This window comes from Ambystoma mexicanum, chromosome 8, assembly GCF_040938575.1.
Source record: "Ambystoma mexicanum isolate Mex_15411 chromosome 8, UKY_AmexF1_1, whole genome shotgun sequence".
NCBI classification, from domain to species: Eukaryota; Metazoa; Chordata; class Amphibia; order Caudata; family Ambystomatidae; genus Ambystoma; species Ambystoma mexicanum.
Window position 1 is genome coordinate 478961544 of NC_090929.1, and position 14869 is coordinate 478976412.

Sequence of the window (14869 nt, forward strand, 5' to 3'; positions counted from 1 at the left end):
ATCATTGTTGTCGTGAGCTTGAAGACCATCCAGACAGGCGTTGGCCAGCTTGTTGTAAAAGGTAAAGTCAGATAGATGTAGAGAAAATGAATTCTTGAGGTCCTGGAATGATGTTATGGTGTGATTTTGCACAATCTGATAGATAAACCTAATACCCTTAGTGAGCCAAAACTTCTGATATAATACTCTGGGGGTCATTCCGAGTTTGAAGGCAGCCATGGTGCTATTAGCGCCATGGCTGCCTCCAAACTCAGGTCCAGGTAGTCACAATGGGGAATTACCGGGTCATTCCGAACTTGGAGGACCCGGTAAGTCCACATTCTGAAAACCATTCCCCATTCCCATTGCGGGCCCGTTATTAGCTCCCTTGTCCCTTAGCGGCTCCCGCTAAGGGCGGCTGGTAAAACCAGCCGGCCTTAGTGGGACCCGCTAAGGGACCTCGGAATGCGGCGGTAGGGGGTTAACAGCACCGGCATCCTTACCGGTGCCATTAACCCCTTACCGCCAGGGTCAGAATGACCTTCTCTGAGATTAATCGTAATAGACTTGTTATGCCACAGGGGATAGTTCCTGGGACAGGGATTTGATGGACGAAAAGAGGAGTGCTCTTAGGGCATATCTGGAAGCTTTGATTGGGTCGGAGAGAGTAGTGCAAGAGCGATTAGAAAGATATAATGTGTCAGCGATATTATGAGAGGAAACTAACTGTTTCTCTATTATGTACCAGGAGGGGGGTCATTTAAATCAGAAGGGGAATACCAACAGCAAGTAAGTTTGTTTAAGTATGAAGGCGTAGTGATAAAGTTTCAAATCCGGAAATCTGACACTACCTCTTTCATTAAGGGTCTTCAGTTTGTTGAGTGCAATTCTTTTGCTTTTGTCTTTTGCCCGTAGGAAGTTGAGCAAAATTGAGAAGGTGGATTTGAAAAATGTAGTTGGGAGAGGTACAGGAACCATTTGTACATAGCGTAGCACAATAGGCGAAAACATCATCTTAAAAGTATCCAGACGACCCCAGCAGGATAAATAAAGAGGGGACCAGCTGGAGGATAAATCTTTAAACCTGTTGAGTAAGGTGTCTAAATCTATTTTGATAGTGCTGCTAACCGAGGAGGAATATTGTAAGCCTAAATATTTTAAGGAGTTATCGCACCATTTGAAGCCAAAGATGTCTAATTCATGTTTAAGGCAGAACAGATTAGAGGTAATAGCTCTGATCCATCTCTATTGAGTTTATACCGAGATACAGAAGAATAATCTTGTAATCTGGCCAGCAGATAGGGGAGGTGTTGTTTGAGATTTTTCATAAGAATGAGAAAATCATCTGCATAGGCGGCTATCTTGGTTTCATGCATGCTGGACGCAATCCCAGGAATATTCTTATCAGATTGGATGAGTTCTAAAAGGGGTTCGAGGGATATTACATTTAGAATGGGGTATAGAGGGCATCTCTGCCTAGTTCCTCTTTGTAAGGAAAAAAAGGATGAGGACTGACCATTAATACATATCGAGGATTAGGGATCAGAGTACAGAATTTTCACAAGGGATATGAAGCCCTCACCACAGCCATGCCACCGCAGAGCCTGGAACATATAGTCCCACTTGACCAGATCAAATGCTTTTTCGGCATGTAAGGAGATGGCGGCATAGCCAGATTTGTCTTTTTTGTCCTGTGAAATAATATGCAGGAAATTAAGTAGGAGTCTTGCATTGGCTGATGTGTTCCTGCCTTTGACATAACCTACTTGGTCGGATTTAATGAGTTTGGGAAGGTAGGATTCGATTGTATTAGTGATTATTTTGGCAAAGATTTTACTTTCTACATTTATACGGGATATGGGTCTATAATTTTTGGGGAGATCTAGATCTCTTTCGGCTATAGCAAATAGGATAAGGAAGGCCTCCGAAAATGTTCCAGATGAAGAGCCTTTAGAGATAAAAGAAGAGTAAAGGGTTTTGAGTCTGGGGGTTAAGGAGCTGGAAAACCGATTAAAGAAATTCAGTGGATAGACCATCAGGTCCCGGAGCCTTTCCTTTTCCCAACCCCTTGATGGCCTCTGTGATTTCCCGTGTAGTAAGGTCACCATCCAGGTCACCAAGATCAGTTGATGGGTAAGATTGTCTGTTAAGGGTTTCAAAGAAATATTTGAGATTGTCCTCTGGGACCGATGACTCCGGACAATATAGGCCGGTGTAGAATTCCTTAAAGGGGGGATTGGTGACGATGGAACCAGAGGGATTTTTAATGTGGGAGATGAGGGTTTTCTCTTTCCTAGCTTTGAGATAGGAGGCCAGAGCTTTGCCAGCTTTGTTAGAGGTTTGGTACATTTTGGATTTGTATATATTTGGCACCAGCAGCTTGTTCAGTAAGAATTTTGTTTATTTGAAAGCGTAGGGACAAGACGGTACGAAGGTCTGTGTTCGAGGACGAGCGATAATGTTACTTCTCTGCACTAGTAAGCTGAAGGTATAGAGAATCAAGGTATTTTTTTTATTGCTTCTTTTTCATACTGGAGAAGGTGATTATATGACCTCTTAAGATAGCTTTAAAGGTGTCCCAGTTAGTGATGGTGGAGGTATCTTCATCTAGGTTATCTGAAAAAAAGGTTCTGTTAGAAGGACATGAATGACTGAACAAATTGTTGGTCATGAAGAAGACAGTTATTGAATTTCCAGTTAGAGGATGGTTTTTTAATATCATATAGATCAAAGGTAGTTATGACTGGGGCATGATCAGAAATAATAATGTTACAAATGAGGGAGTCAGTAATGGTATTCGTAAGGAATTTAGTAGTGAAAATGTAATCGAGGCGTGATAGGGTATTATGGGGATGTGAATGAAATGTGTATTCTACGTCAGCCGGATGGCCCAGTCTCCAAGTGTCAATAAGGCTAGTTAAGCAATGTCTAAAAGCTTTATAGGACTTGGAATTCTTGAAGGAGAATTTGGATGTTCTATCTAAGAAGGGGTCTAGAACTTGGTTCACATCACCACATAACATTAGATTGGAGACATTTGAATTAAGTATAGATTGTTTGATAGAGTCCAAAAACACAGGATCAAGTAGAGTGGGACCATAAATACACATAACATTAATGATGTCAGATCCAACCAGCAGTTTGACCCACACCCAACTCCCATCGGCATCCACACCTTGACTTAGAATCTTATTTTATAGCTTCTTCTCAATTAGTATGGCCACACCATTTTTTTTCCAACCGCTGGACTGGTGATAACATATTTGAACCACAAGGCTTTGAGTTTCATGGCGGATGGGTTTAGCTTTTTGAGATGAGAGATCATTTTGTACCTCTTAATTGGGTCATTACAGCCCTTAATGTTTGAGGAAACACATCCAAAAACCATTGAACAGAAGCGGCATGGTTAGAACAGGAACACAAAAATACCTAAGGATGAAAGTTTCATCTAATGCGGTAAGCAAAACTGTAGAAAGAATAGCATCAGTAAATAAATACCTGAATGAGCGGTGCATCCAAAGCTGTGAGGGTGAACATAGAAGGATGACAAGAAAGGAAGGAGGAAAAGGGAGGGTATACTTGATCAAGTAAAGTAAGTTAAAACAAAAAACGCATAACACTGAATGAGATGACACATTGAGACATATAGTATATAGAGAGAGCAAACAGCATCAAGTACATCAAGGAGAATAAAAGAAGGAGAAACAAGAAAGGAGTAGGTGACACCAACAGGGCATAAAGAAGGGCCCTGGAAGAAGAGGGGTACGAAGCGGTGCCCGGCCCACCATCATTGTGGCCAAATTAGAGATTGCAACACTTCAGTAACGTAAAAGAGTCAAGACCCAGAAGAAGATGGGTTGATAGGAATCTGTCATTCTGTCATTCATGAGGGAACAGATGAAAGTCTTGAGGTCAGCTGGTTCATCAAATATTGAAGTACGACCATCATACATAACTTTAAAAGAACAGGGGTGGTAAAGGACATATCTGACGTTGAGTTGTTTTAGCGCAGGATGATATGAGAGAAATTCCTTCCTTCATTGGGCAGTTCTTTTCACCACATCTTGAGAGATATAGATCCTTTTCCCACGCCAGATGACGGTATTCAACTCTTTGGTCTTTGAATAAATGAGCAGCAATTGGGTGTATTCATGTAGATACAAAATCAGAGTGTGTGGTTGGAGGTATGCTGATTGTGGGCTTCTCGATGGGCCAATGCGATGTGCACGTTGAATATTGAGGGCTATTTATTTTGGGATGTGAAGCAGGACTGGTAACAAATTCTGGAGAAAATGTATTGCATTGTTCCCCTCACATGCCCTAGGGAGGCCCGCAATGCACAGGTTGTTGCGCCTGCTTCTATTTTCCAATTCTTGGTTATGTTTTTGAAGGTTTCTCACTGCTTTTACTAGCTGTAACATCCTGCGTGAAATGTCTTCCAAAAGACCTATTCTATTTTCCATTTCACTCATTCTATTTTCAAATACGTTCCACCTTTCATCAAGGTGCTGCAATTTTTGGTTGTGGCCTCAATGGTGGGTTCTTGTGAAAGTGAGGGTGGCAGTGAATCACTCTTGAGCCTTTTATGGGTACCAGAGGAGGTCTGCTCATCTTTAGAGGCATTTGAAGATTTCTGGTTATTTTTACTAGAGGACATATTGACTGATTAGGCCCCCAATAATATGGTGTTGATGCAATGAGTTTAGAAGTATCCCACCGGCACAGAAAGAGGAGGGAGGAGCTAAGAATACCCAAACTGAAGTAAATTAGGGGAGAGAACATTTTACCTCAAAGCGTAGGCAGAATATATTTGTGGGGTGAAGTAGTTTATTTCACCTTATGTTCTTCATGTGTGCTTTCCTTTTAACACAATTTATCCTTTTTATCCAATTTATTTAACTATTGCTTGTTGTCCATGAGGTCGCGCTGTGTAGGTTATGAGAGGCCAGACTGGGCCCAATCAGGGAAGTTGCATCACCGTTGCAACCGGGGATCTCCTCATGGGTGACGGATGACATCTGCGCTCACTGCCGCGGGGCTCGCAGGACGGAGAAAATATTTGTATAAGAGTTGGAGTACACCGGAACAGGAAATCGAGTAGCCCGCAACCGTTGCTTCAATAAGGTGAGGAGAGGGGGAGGGTTTGAAGAGAATGATCGAAATTGCAGGATGTTAAATGTCGTGGTCAGCCAAAGCTGCGCACCTAAGCAGCCATCTACACCGGTGTCAAGCCAGGCCCATCCCCTTTTGATTTTAAAAATTCCCTGGGGGACAATTCCTTCACTCCCTTGTGTCCCCATTTAGTCAAAAAGGCACAGCCCTCGTCGTACCATTTGTATTTCCCCCCCAACTTCTGACCCTACCATCTCTGCCAAGGAATTATGTATATTGGGGTTCTTCAGACCCAACACATGCATCTTTAAGAAAAACGTTGCCATCCTCAAGTTAGTTAATATGGCCGAACTGAAGCCTAATAGCACTTTGGTGCCCCCGAGGAAGACCGGTTCGTTTTTTTAGCACCACCTCCAGCTGTTCACATGTTATCAACCTCCAAATTTCCCTCCCGTACAGAATCATTGACCCTACCTTCAATCTGTACACTTCCAAGCATGTATTTAAGTTCTTGGCCCCATAGTTATAATACAATATGATCAAGCCTACAATCCTTCCCTTATTTTGCAGCTATAGCTTGAATATGAGGGACCTAGCTTCCCGCCTTATCGAACGTGAGCCCCAAATAACAAAAAAGAGCTCACAACTTTGATGTTATGGCCCATTAAATTCCACAAATAATTCTCTTTGCTTTTACCAAAAAATATTATTTTTAAAACCTGTGCACAATGACATGTGTAATTTTACATGTTATAGGCAGTAGAGGAAAAAAAATGCTCTGTTGCAACAAACATGCATTTTTGCACCAGGGCAAAGTACAGTGCAATTTTGCACTTGCATCGGTGAAACGTTTCTGTGATCTGCGCTGAGGCGGTCAATCCTTGGAACCAATTGGCAATTAGAATACATTTCAGAAAATTAGATTAACCTTTTCCTCTCTCTATTTGTATAAATGACATTGTCCACAAGGCACAAAATCTCCTAATGCTCTGAGCCAGCACGAACCCCCGAGTAATGAAAGACTACTGTCATATGGTATCTGTTGTACAGTTAGGAGCTGTAAAATCAATATCATTGCTCCGTCTCTGCTGTGATTTATATAGTAAGATAGGTTTGCCCAAACCCAAATATACACTACAAGATGGCTGCCTGTTTACACATGGCCCAAGTGTCATTTTCCCTATGAACAGACGCTCCAGCAAGCAACACCAATTTAGTGGTCAGAGCACTGCATCCGCTTTAATGGAAAAAAGAATGCTATGAAAGCAGCAGCATGCCCAGGCAGACTAAGGGCCTCATTATGAGGAGGGCGGTAAGGGGTTAACGGTGCCAGTGCCGTTAATCCCGTACCGCCCTATTACGAGGTCCCGCGAGGGACAAGCATGCTAACAACGGGCCCGTTATTGACGGGCCCGTTATTAGCATCATCCCCATTCCCATTGAGACTCAATGGGAATGGGGATTCATTTTTACCAGGTCCAAGGAATGGGCAATTACCGGGTCCGCCGAGGTCGGCATGACCCGGTAATTGCCCATTCTATGGACCTGGTAAATATTCATTACTGGCGGCAGCCGTGCCCTTAATTAGGGCACGGCTACCGCCAGGGTCCTAATGAGCCGCTAAGTCACCTAGCCACAAAAATAAGGCTTTTCTTATAGAAAGTTGTACTTAGTATTTTGCAACAAAGGCACAATCTGCCACACGCAATAGCGTGTCTGAATTTCATTCTTCCTAGTCAATTAAACCAACACAGAAAAAACAGAGTAGCAAAACCATAACTTAATGCAAAACAGTCAACTGACCGTGAGGTTCCTAATGCAATTATAAGGGAATGACCAAGGAATATACTTCTTTCGTTATCCAGAACAGAACAAACCATTAGCACAATGTGAGTGTGTATATAATTGTTTCTTGACACACTTTAAAATTCATAGATTATAATATAATAATAATAATAATAACTTGACTCATGGAACAAAAGGTAAGGAAATCGAAAATGTGTGCCTCACATCCATTATTGAGTCAAATCAGTGAGAAACACAAAATAGGAAATCCCATTGGATGACACATACGTATGCCACAGCATCTGAGGCCTTCCGTATTAAATTCAGGCATACAGGCATATGTTTGTCAGGGCAAACACAATTACCAAGCAGTGGTTTGGCAATTGGTACGGTACCTAGTCTATTCATCGAATGCCTTTCCATCTAATTATTTTGCATCGAGGGGTTTGCAACAAACAAATATGCATCAAATGCATGTTTTTGAGGGGTAAAAGCTTAATTTGGGGGGGGGGGGCTTAAAGGGTAAAAAACAGGGGCTTGGGGGGAAACCCCCATTAAAAAAATGGATTTGATGCACATTTTTTTGTTGCAACAAATTTGATGGAAATATCCCTTGATGCAAAAAAATCGATGGAAAGACCATAGACCAATTGGTACCTGTCTATATGCTGCCACCTCTTTACACTCTAAATAAAAACAATGAAAGCAAATTATTGATATTCACCTCCCCTTCATTAGAACACCATCGAGTGCTGGACTGCGAACATCCTGACTGTGGAGACAGGGGTGGCTATCTACGTGTGGTTGTCTACTTCAGGGGAGAAGCTACCCAGGAGATCTTCTCTGACTCTGGCTGCTCTGCAAATGAGGTTGTCTACTTCAGGGGAGAAGCTACCCAGGAGATCTTCTCTCACTCTCGCTGCTCTCCAAATGAGTTTGTCTACTTCAGGGGAGAAGCTACCCAGGAGATCTTCTCTCACTCTGACTGCTCTCCAGAGGAGGTTGTCTACTTCAGGGGAGAAGCTACCCAGGGGATCTTCTCTGACTCTATTTGCTCTGCAAATGAGTTTGTCTACTTCAGGGGAGAAGCTACCCAGGAGATCTTCTCTCACTCTCGCTGCTCTCCAAATGAGGTTGTCTACTTCAGGGGAGAAGCTACCCAGGAGATCTTCTCTCACTCTGGCTGTTCTCCAAATGAGGTTGTCTACTTCAGGGGAGAAGCTTCCCAGGAGATCTTCTCTCACCATGGCTGTTCTGCAAAGGATGGTTTTGCAAAAAACGGCCACACCTGGATGCATTCCTTATTCTGAAGGACGGCCACTTATCTTGGATCGGTCCTGCCAGTTCAAATGTGATATGACATAGTGCTACCTCGGAGCACCCAGAGCCCCTTTGAGCAGCACAGCCCCGCACTGCGATTGATCAGCTGCAACATGCCGCATGGGACATGGAATGCTGCGTATTAGAGCTTTGGAAGTGCTGTAGCCCGAGTATAGCCTGGGTGCTCTGCGTTTGAATGAGCACACTGCTTTGGAGCCATTGACTGGGATGTTGGAGTACGCCGGCCTTTCCCATTGACTGTATAGCTGTGCAAACCCTAAGGGCCCGACACAAACCCTGATTCATGGGACTGTGCATAGGGTATTTTTGCCGTGCAAAGTCCAGGCAAAGTAATTTTATGCGCTGACTTTGCCGAGCCTTTGCAAGGCAAAAATACACTTTGCACGGTTCCATGAATCAGAGTTTGTGTAGGCAGTGCAAAGTCACTTTTCAGCAGTGCAAATTCACTTTGAACCGGGCACATATTCCATGAATCGGGACCTAAAACAGCGGCCGACCTAGCAACAGCAGCCAACCTAGCAACAGCGGCCAACTTAGCTTGGAAGACTATCAATTCAGCTCATTTGGTTTGTCATGTTCTTAGGGTCCAGCTTGGTGGAGACTAGTTAGCAATTTATCATGCTTGGAGTGTCAGGCGAAAACATTTGCATTTCCTTTTGCTCGTGCAAATGAAGGAGGAAGAACATTTTGCAGTTTGTTTTGTAACCATTTGATTGCTTTAAGGTTTTCATTTCGGATGTTGTTTATTAGCCATACTGTTGTTAAAGTATAATTGTGTATCTTTTTATTTGAATAAAATGATATATATTAATATCCTGCTAATACTATATTTATTTACTGACATTGCATGCATAAGCTGGATTGCAATATGAGGCTGGCGTTCCGTCTTCTACAGAGTACAGCCAGGGCGTCTAGCATCTCAACTAAAGGGTGATGCAGGTGCTGTTGAAAATCTATTAATTAGCCAGACATTTAAAGCTGTGTTTTGTGGGGGGTCATGAAGGTTGAGAAAGCCACCTTTGCACCTTACCAAATAACCCAGGGGCTTACAGACCAACTCCTGTTCTTACAAACCCCCAAACAATAACTCATGTTCCTTACATGAAAAGTGAAGACGTGTTTCGGCCTCTGGATTTGCCATTAAACCTTTGCCTACAAGTACATGCGATACACATGTGCTGTTATGCATGATTCTACCGGGAACATAGTGACGCCCAAACATCCACAGCTTGTCTATCTTTGCCATATTCTGGTTTTCTGCCTCACAGATCACCTGATCCTAGAAACATGGGCTGGCAGAACTGCCTTCAACAGGACAAGCTCCAAAGCATTCAATAAATGTACACATCCTAACACACTACACAAACGACCATGGCCCTAGAGGTCCTCTGGCTTCTGCTTGTATTAATGTACGCTTTATATTGAAAGGGAGACCCCTCTGGCAATGCCAGGCAATCACAAAGCCTGAGGCACGAAAAGTGAGATTATTACACATAAGCAGGTGGTCTCAATTACTTCCCAATACACTGAATGTAACTAAGTCAACTGAGAGACGTGAACATAAAGTGACTGCCAATGGTAAGACAGGTCTAAAAGCCACCTTGATCAAGATGAAAGACTTTGCTGACCATGCCATGTAATGTGAGGAAGGAGAATGAAAACACATTATCAGCTTTAGGGCCGCTCCATCCAGGAAAGTAGTTAACCTTTAACCAACAGAACATGCAGACATTTCCCAGGAAATCATTCAAACCTCCTGGTGGCATTATAAGAAAGAAATGGTAACTTACCCAGGCGACCACTCTGCCATTAAAGCACGGGAGCTTGGCATTGTCATCCGAAATCTCTTCTTTTACCACCCTGAAAAGCACAAAACTTAACCAATCAAAACCATTGCCCTTGTCTGCTCACAAACCAGTGTTCCTTTGCTTTACTTCTCTTCTGTTGGACAGATTCTAAAACATTAGCGAAATAAACAAACACTAGCGAAGCCAACACTATTGGCTTTCTTATTCTCTTTATTTAGATATATTTTTGGAACATTACAACTTGTATATATTGCAATTGTCTACAAATTAGCCCAGTAAAATGCATAATATGTTTGGGCTATTGATTTTCTTTACAAAACAAAAACAATAAAAATGTTACAAAATAGTCTTGACATTTTCTACACAAAAGAACAAGAAATAACAGAATAAGTACTTGAGCTTAGGAGTGGAAGTTGTGATCCTGCAATGCTTAGACATCCAATGGCTGAACCCCACTTGGATAAAATGTTTTATTACCCCAGAAGCTGCTTATTCACTATAATGATGCCCCTTTAGACAGATGGTTTGGGTATTTAGTGGCTCAAGAAGAAATGTCGGTTTTACATTACATAAATGTAACAATAATCTACCTAATGTACAGGCGTATGGCTGCTATTAATCCTTTACACTTCTGACAACTCTTTGCAGGCAGACATAGATCGGATAACAGCCTCAAGAATGTGGTTGACACAGAATGAGCTACTGGATGTGGTACTTGTGTATATGTATCCTTCCACAGATTCCAGATAAGAGTACAAAGCCATATCCTCTGTTCTAATAGCATTTTGCTATACCGGTGGCTATCAGCAACTGCATGAGACAAAACTAAAAGCGAAAGAGATTCAAACTATCATTTCATGCATGTATATTCGGAAAGACTTCTGAGCCTATTGGTGTATCTCTCATGAAGGAAGAGAGTAATGCCAGCAGAAGCCACAAGGGCAAAAGAAAGGTGCAAAATGAACTCAAAAGAACATTTGTTTTGTCAATGCGAGGGGTGTGTCCGGGGAGTGGCCTAGGTGGCACGTGCTATGCCTGTCATCTGATTGGCCACCCCATTATCCTAAACTATGATCATGATGTGTGTGTGCGCTCATACTTCAGGCCACCCCCTGCATAAGTCTGTGCCCCACTTGGGCCTCCCAGTCAAAAGAGTCTGGACACAACAATGGCCAATGCGCAGGCGGAACCAGGGGTGGACTGGGAACCAAAGGAGGCCCTGAAAACAATGTTCAAAGTGGACCCATGTTCCAATTTTTCAGCAAGCCCAACCCTTCGGAAATCAAATAGGTTACCACCCAAAAGAGGCCCATGGTAAGAGGCCCACTGGAAAATCTCCACAGTTCCCTGTCGGCCAGTCCACCTCTTCTATGTATTCCTTTTCTATTGACTTGAAGGGTTTCCTGATGACTTTCTCTATAACGGTTCTGCCCGTCCCTTGCATATAATGTGGTTTTAGGATGTCTGTGCAGATGCAGCTTCTCCTCTCAGCCTCTCCTCTTAAAACACTCAGTGTGTGGAGAGGACACATTATCGTAGGCAGGCGCGGACTGGGAACCAAAATTAGCCCTAGACGTGTTTTTCAAAGTGGCTCCATAGTACACCATATGAGCAAGTCCAACCCCTGTGAATAGAGTTTGGGGGGTTTTCGCAGTAGAAAATTTGGAAAACATTCGTCCAAACAGGGACATGTAAAGTGAATTTGCTCCTTTAGAGCTCTTGCTAACATTTAACATATGTTAAGAGTGAGGAGTAACACACTGGAAATGTTATAACACATGATTTTCTCCCAAGGGATATAGGGGATAAGGCACAATTAAATGAAGGTGTGGGGTTGATTGGTAAGACGAGCCATCCTGATGCCAGATTTGGTGGGAATACAGGAGTTCATGAAGGCATGCATGGGAAAGTTCTTGCTTGTTTGGGGACCTGAAAACGTTCCCCAAAGCTAATATAATTGACAGAGGAAAAAAGTGGGCAAGTGCCACTGAGAGCAGCAATGAGCCAGTTACTTGCACATGTTGTCTTGGGCTCAGACTCACCACGTTTCCAACGAATGGCAATCGGGAAAGAAAAGACCCAACTTAAAACCAATCACTATCCTGAAAGAACCAAGTGACTGAGTAACCACTCAGAAGATGACCGAGGGCCATTTGGGAACATGTGGAAGGAATGACCTGAAATGGAACCATCAATGGGTAATGCAAAGAGGTGTGAGATTACCTCCAGAGAAGGAAGACCACCAGTTGTCTCTGCCTTCCCCGCTCCTGTTGCTAATTCCGCAGGGATGTTGAAGCTATGGGAGAGGGTGTGTGGTACAATGTCTCCATACAGTGAATATATGGACGAAAAAGGACTTATCTGTTGCATGCAGTCCCTGTGAAAGCAGACACCCAGGCAGTCACCAGTGTCAACCAAGGGGAACTGTGAACCTCAACCTCTAACCAAATAGCTCCAGCGAGAAATGGCAATGAAATCAAAGATAGTGGCCTGAGGTTTTATGACCTCCCTCCCTAGACCATGATAAGAGTCCACAAACAGAGAATGGCGGGGTATAGGAAGGAGGTGAAGATAGATGTCCCGGGAGGATAGCTGAGGCGCAACATGCTCGCCTTGGAAACAAGACGACACGACGCAACACAGGTTCGATACCCGGGTCGGCACTTAGAAACCTTTGGGTATTAAGCGTGTTATAAATACACAACTAAGACATATTCCTGTAACAGCGCCTCGATGCCCCCGGACTGTGTGAGCGTTTTAAAAATGCAAATAAATAAAATTAATAATGGCCAAGTGTAACTAGTAAGAACTGCCATGGGACTCCACAGCAAAGGTGGGAAGGCATTTAAAGTATTAGAACGTGATGAGAAAAGGAAGAGGGGGTTAAGATGGGGGACCTACATAAAGCGAGAGGGAACATGTTGCTGTGGTAGCCTGGAAGAGTAGTGATGACACACGTAAGAGACGGCTGTAAGGATCTTGCAACGTGGTTCACTGATTTAAAAAATACTTAATAATGGCTGAGTGGTGCCGTAATGATACATCACATGGTGTATCAGAGTACAGCTTACCTGCTGCTGCTGTAGCAGTGGGAGGCTGTACTCAGATATTCAGCCATTATTAAGTATTTTTTAAATCAGTCAACCACGTTCCAAGATCCTTACAGCCGTCTCTTACCCACAGATACCACGGACCACATCGCTACTGGTGTCCATCCTGATGAAGGCCAACACACAGACAGGCTCCAATCAAGCCCTATTTGGCCGAAACACACCTGTGTTGATTACCCGTGACACAACTGTACTGTCCCGCTCTTGTGTATGTTTTTGTAAAAACTGTTGTGTACACCGTGTGTAAACACACCTGAGACCACGTTTTGTCCCAGGCGCACCCTCTTCCAACTGTAGGTCCTTCCTATCTCATTTCTGAATGTGCCTCTATGTGAAGTTTTGACCTCAATATCTGAGGTCGACACTGACCTGTGTTACCACTGAATACAATCACCCTTGTCCGTTGTGCTCTAAACTTTCGTGCTTATGGAAAGTGCTGTAAAATAACCATTGAGTCACCAAAAATGTTCCATGTTGTTTTGAAATAAATATCAACATTCAGAACGACAAACCGCTTGTAGGATCTTTCATCCTGATTATTTTTTATATGTATACATGTACCCACCTGGGTAAATCAGGACTCCGCCAGATGCCCTTATTTTCTACGTAAATAACACCAGTCCTAGAATATGCTGGAACGTGTTTTAGGATTCAGGAAACACAAAGTGTCTCTCTAGTGTCATTTTCCCATCCACAATTTCCACATATAGCCACGCCAGGAGGAACTGTGTACCAGAGAACCTTGGTTGCTGGAGGGGATCTGAATCCTAGACACAGAAGCAGGAATCCAGCAGAGAGGTCGGGGGAGGAGTCCGGCTCGGTAACCGCTGCCGAGAGACTATCAGACAGCACTGGAGACAATATGTTGCCTGAGGGGCAAGGGATGCTTTAGGAGCTGCCATGAACTCTGTGACAGGTTCTGTGAGAGATGGAGGGAAACACTTGCTCCCCGGAGTGAGAGACGACCCCGCTGCTAGAGATCATGTGAGAGGCAGGCAAGATGACAAATGCTGAATTCCACGAGTGAGGCGGAGACATAAAGGGAGCAAACCTACAGCAAGTGGGAGAAAGACCCCCCAGGCATGAGTACGCAATTTGGGCCGGATGCTGCATTCCGGGAAATGTAGTCAAATTACCAAATTCTGAGAAATATAGTGAAAGTTACAACACATCCACAAGACATTGCGAGTAAAAAAGTAGCCCTAACGCTGAATTCTGGGAAATGTAGTCAAAGAACAAGAGCACCCATAAGAAGTTGTGATAGGTGGGGAGTAGGGATGTAACGGTATTACGATATACCGTTAAAGATACCGTGAACCACTTAAAAGAACAATAATAACCGTCACATTGCTTATACCGGTATACCGTTCATACCGTTAAGTGTGCTTTTCAATCTGATTTGGAAAGGCTGCAGTAAGCAAGTGCTGCACAGTCTTGGTCTTGCACTGTTGGATGTGTCGTCTGCCAAGTAGTTTCAGTTAGAGCAGTTTTTAATGCCATTCCATAAACCACACGTGACTGACACAAAATCAATATGTTAGCAATAGGAAGAATAAATACAGTGCCAAGAAAGAAAAGGGTTTACTTTGGGTTGGCGGCTTTGGGGTTTATATATTTATAATGGATAATGTTTTCTAAACATATAACAATGGGGAATTTCCCTGGTTCTATCATTGAATTTACACATAATAAGTCACACTGCGAAATGTACTCATCTCTGTGTGTATTCCCTGC

General features: G+C 43.3%; 1 protein-coding gene across 3 annotated transcripts in view; it reads right to left on the minus strand.

The window, feature by feature from the left end:
• The window catches only part of DVL1 (dishevelled segment polarity protein 1), a 940598-nt gene that overhangs the window by 601287 nt on the left and 324442 nt on the right, over nucleotides 1–14869 (minus strand). For all 3 annotated transcript variants that reach the window (XM_069610109.1, XM_069610108.1, XM_069610111.1), the window contains exon 2: nucleotides 10008–10077. In XM_069610109.1, the coding sequence (XP_069466210.1) occupies nucleotides 10008–10077 (70 nt within the window). The remainder of the gene's footprint in view (nucleotides 1–10007; nucleotides 10078–14869) is intronic.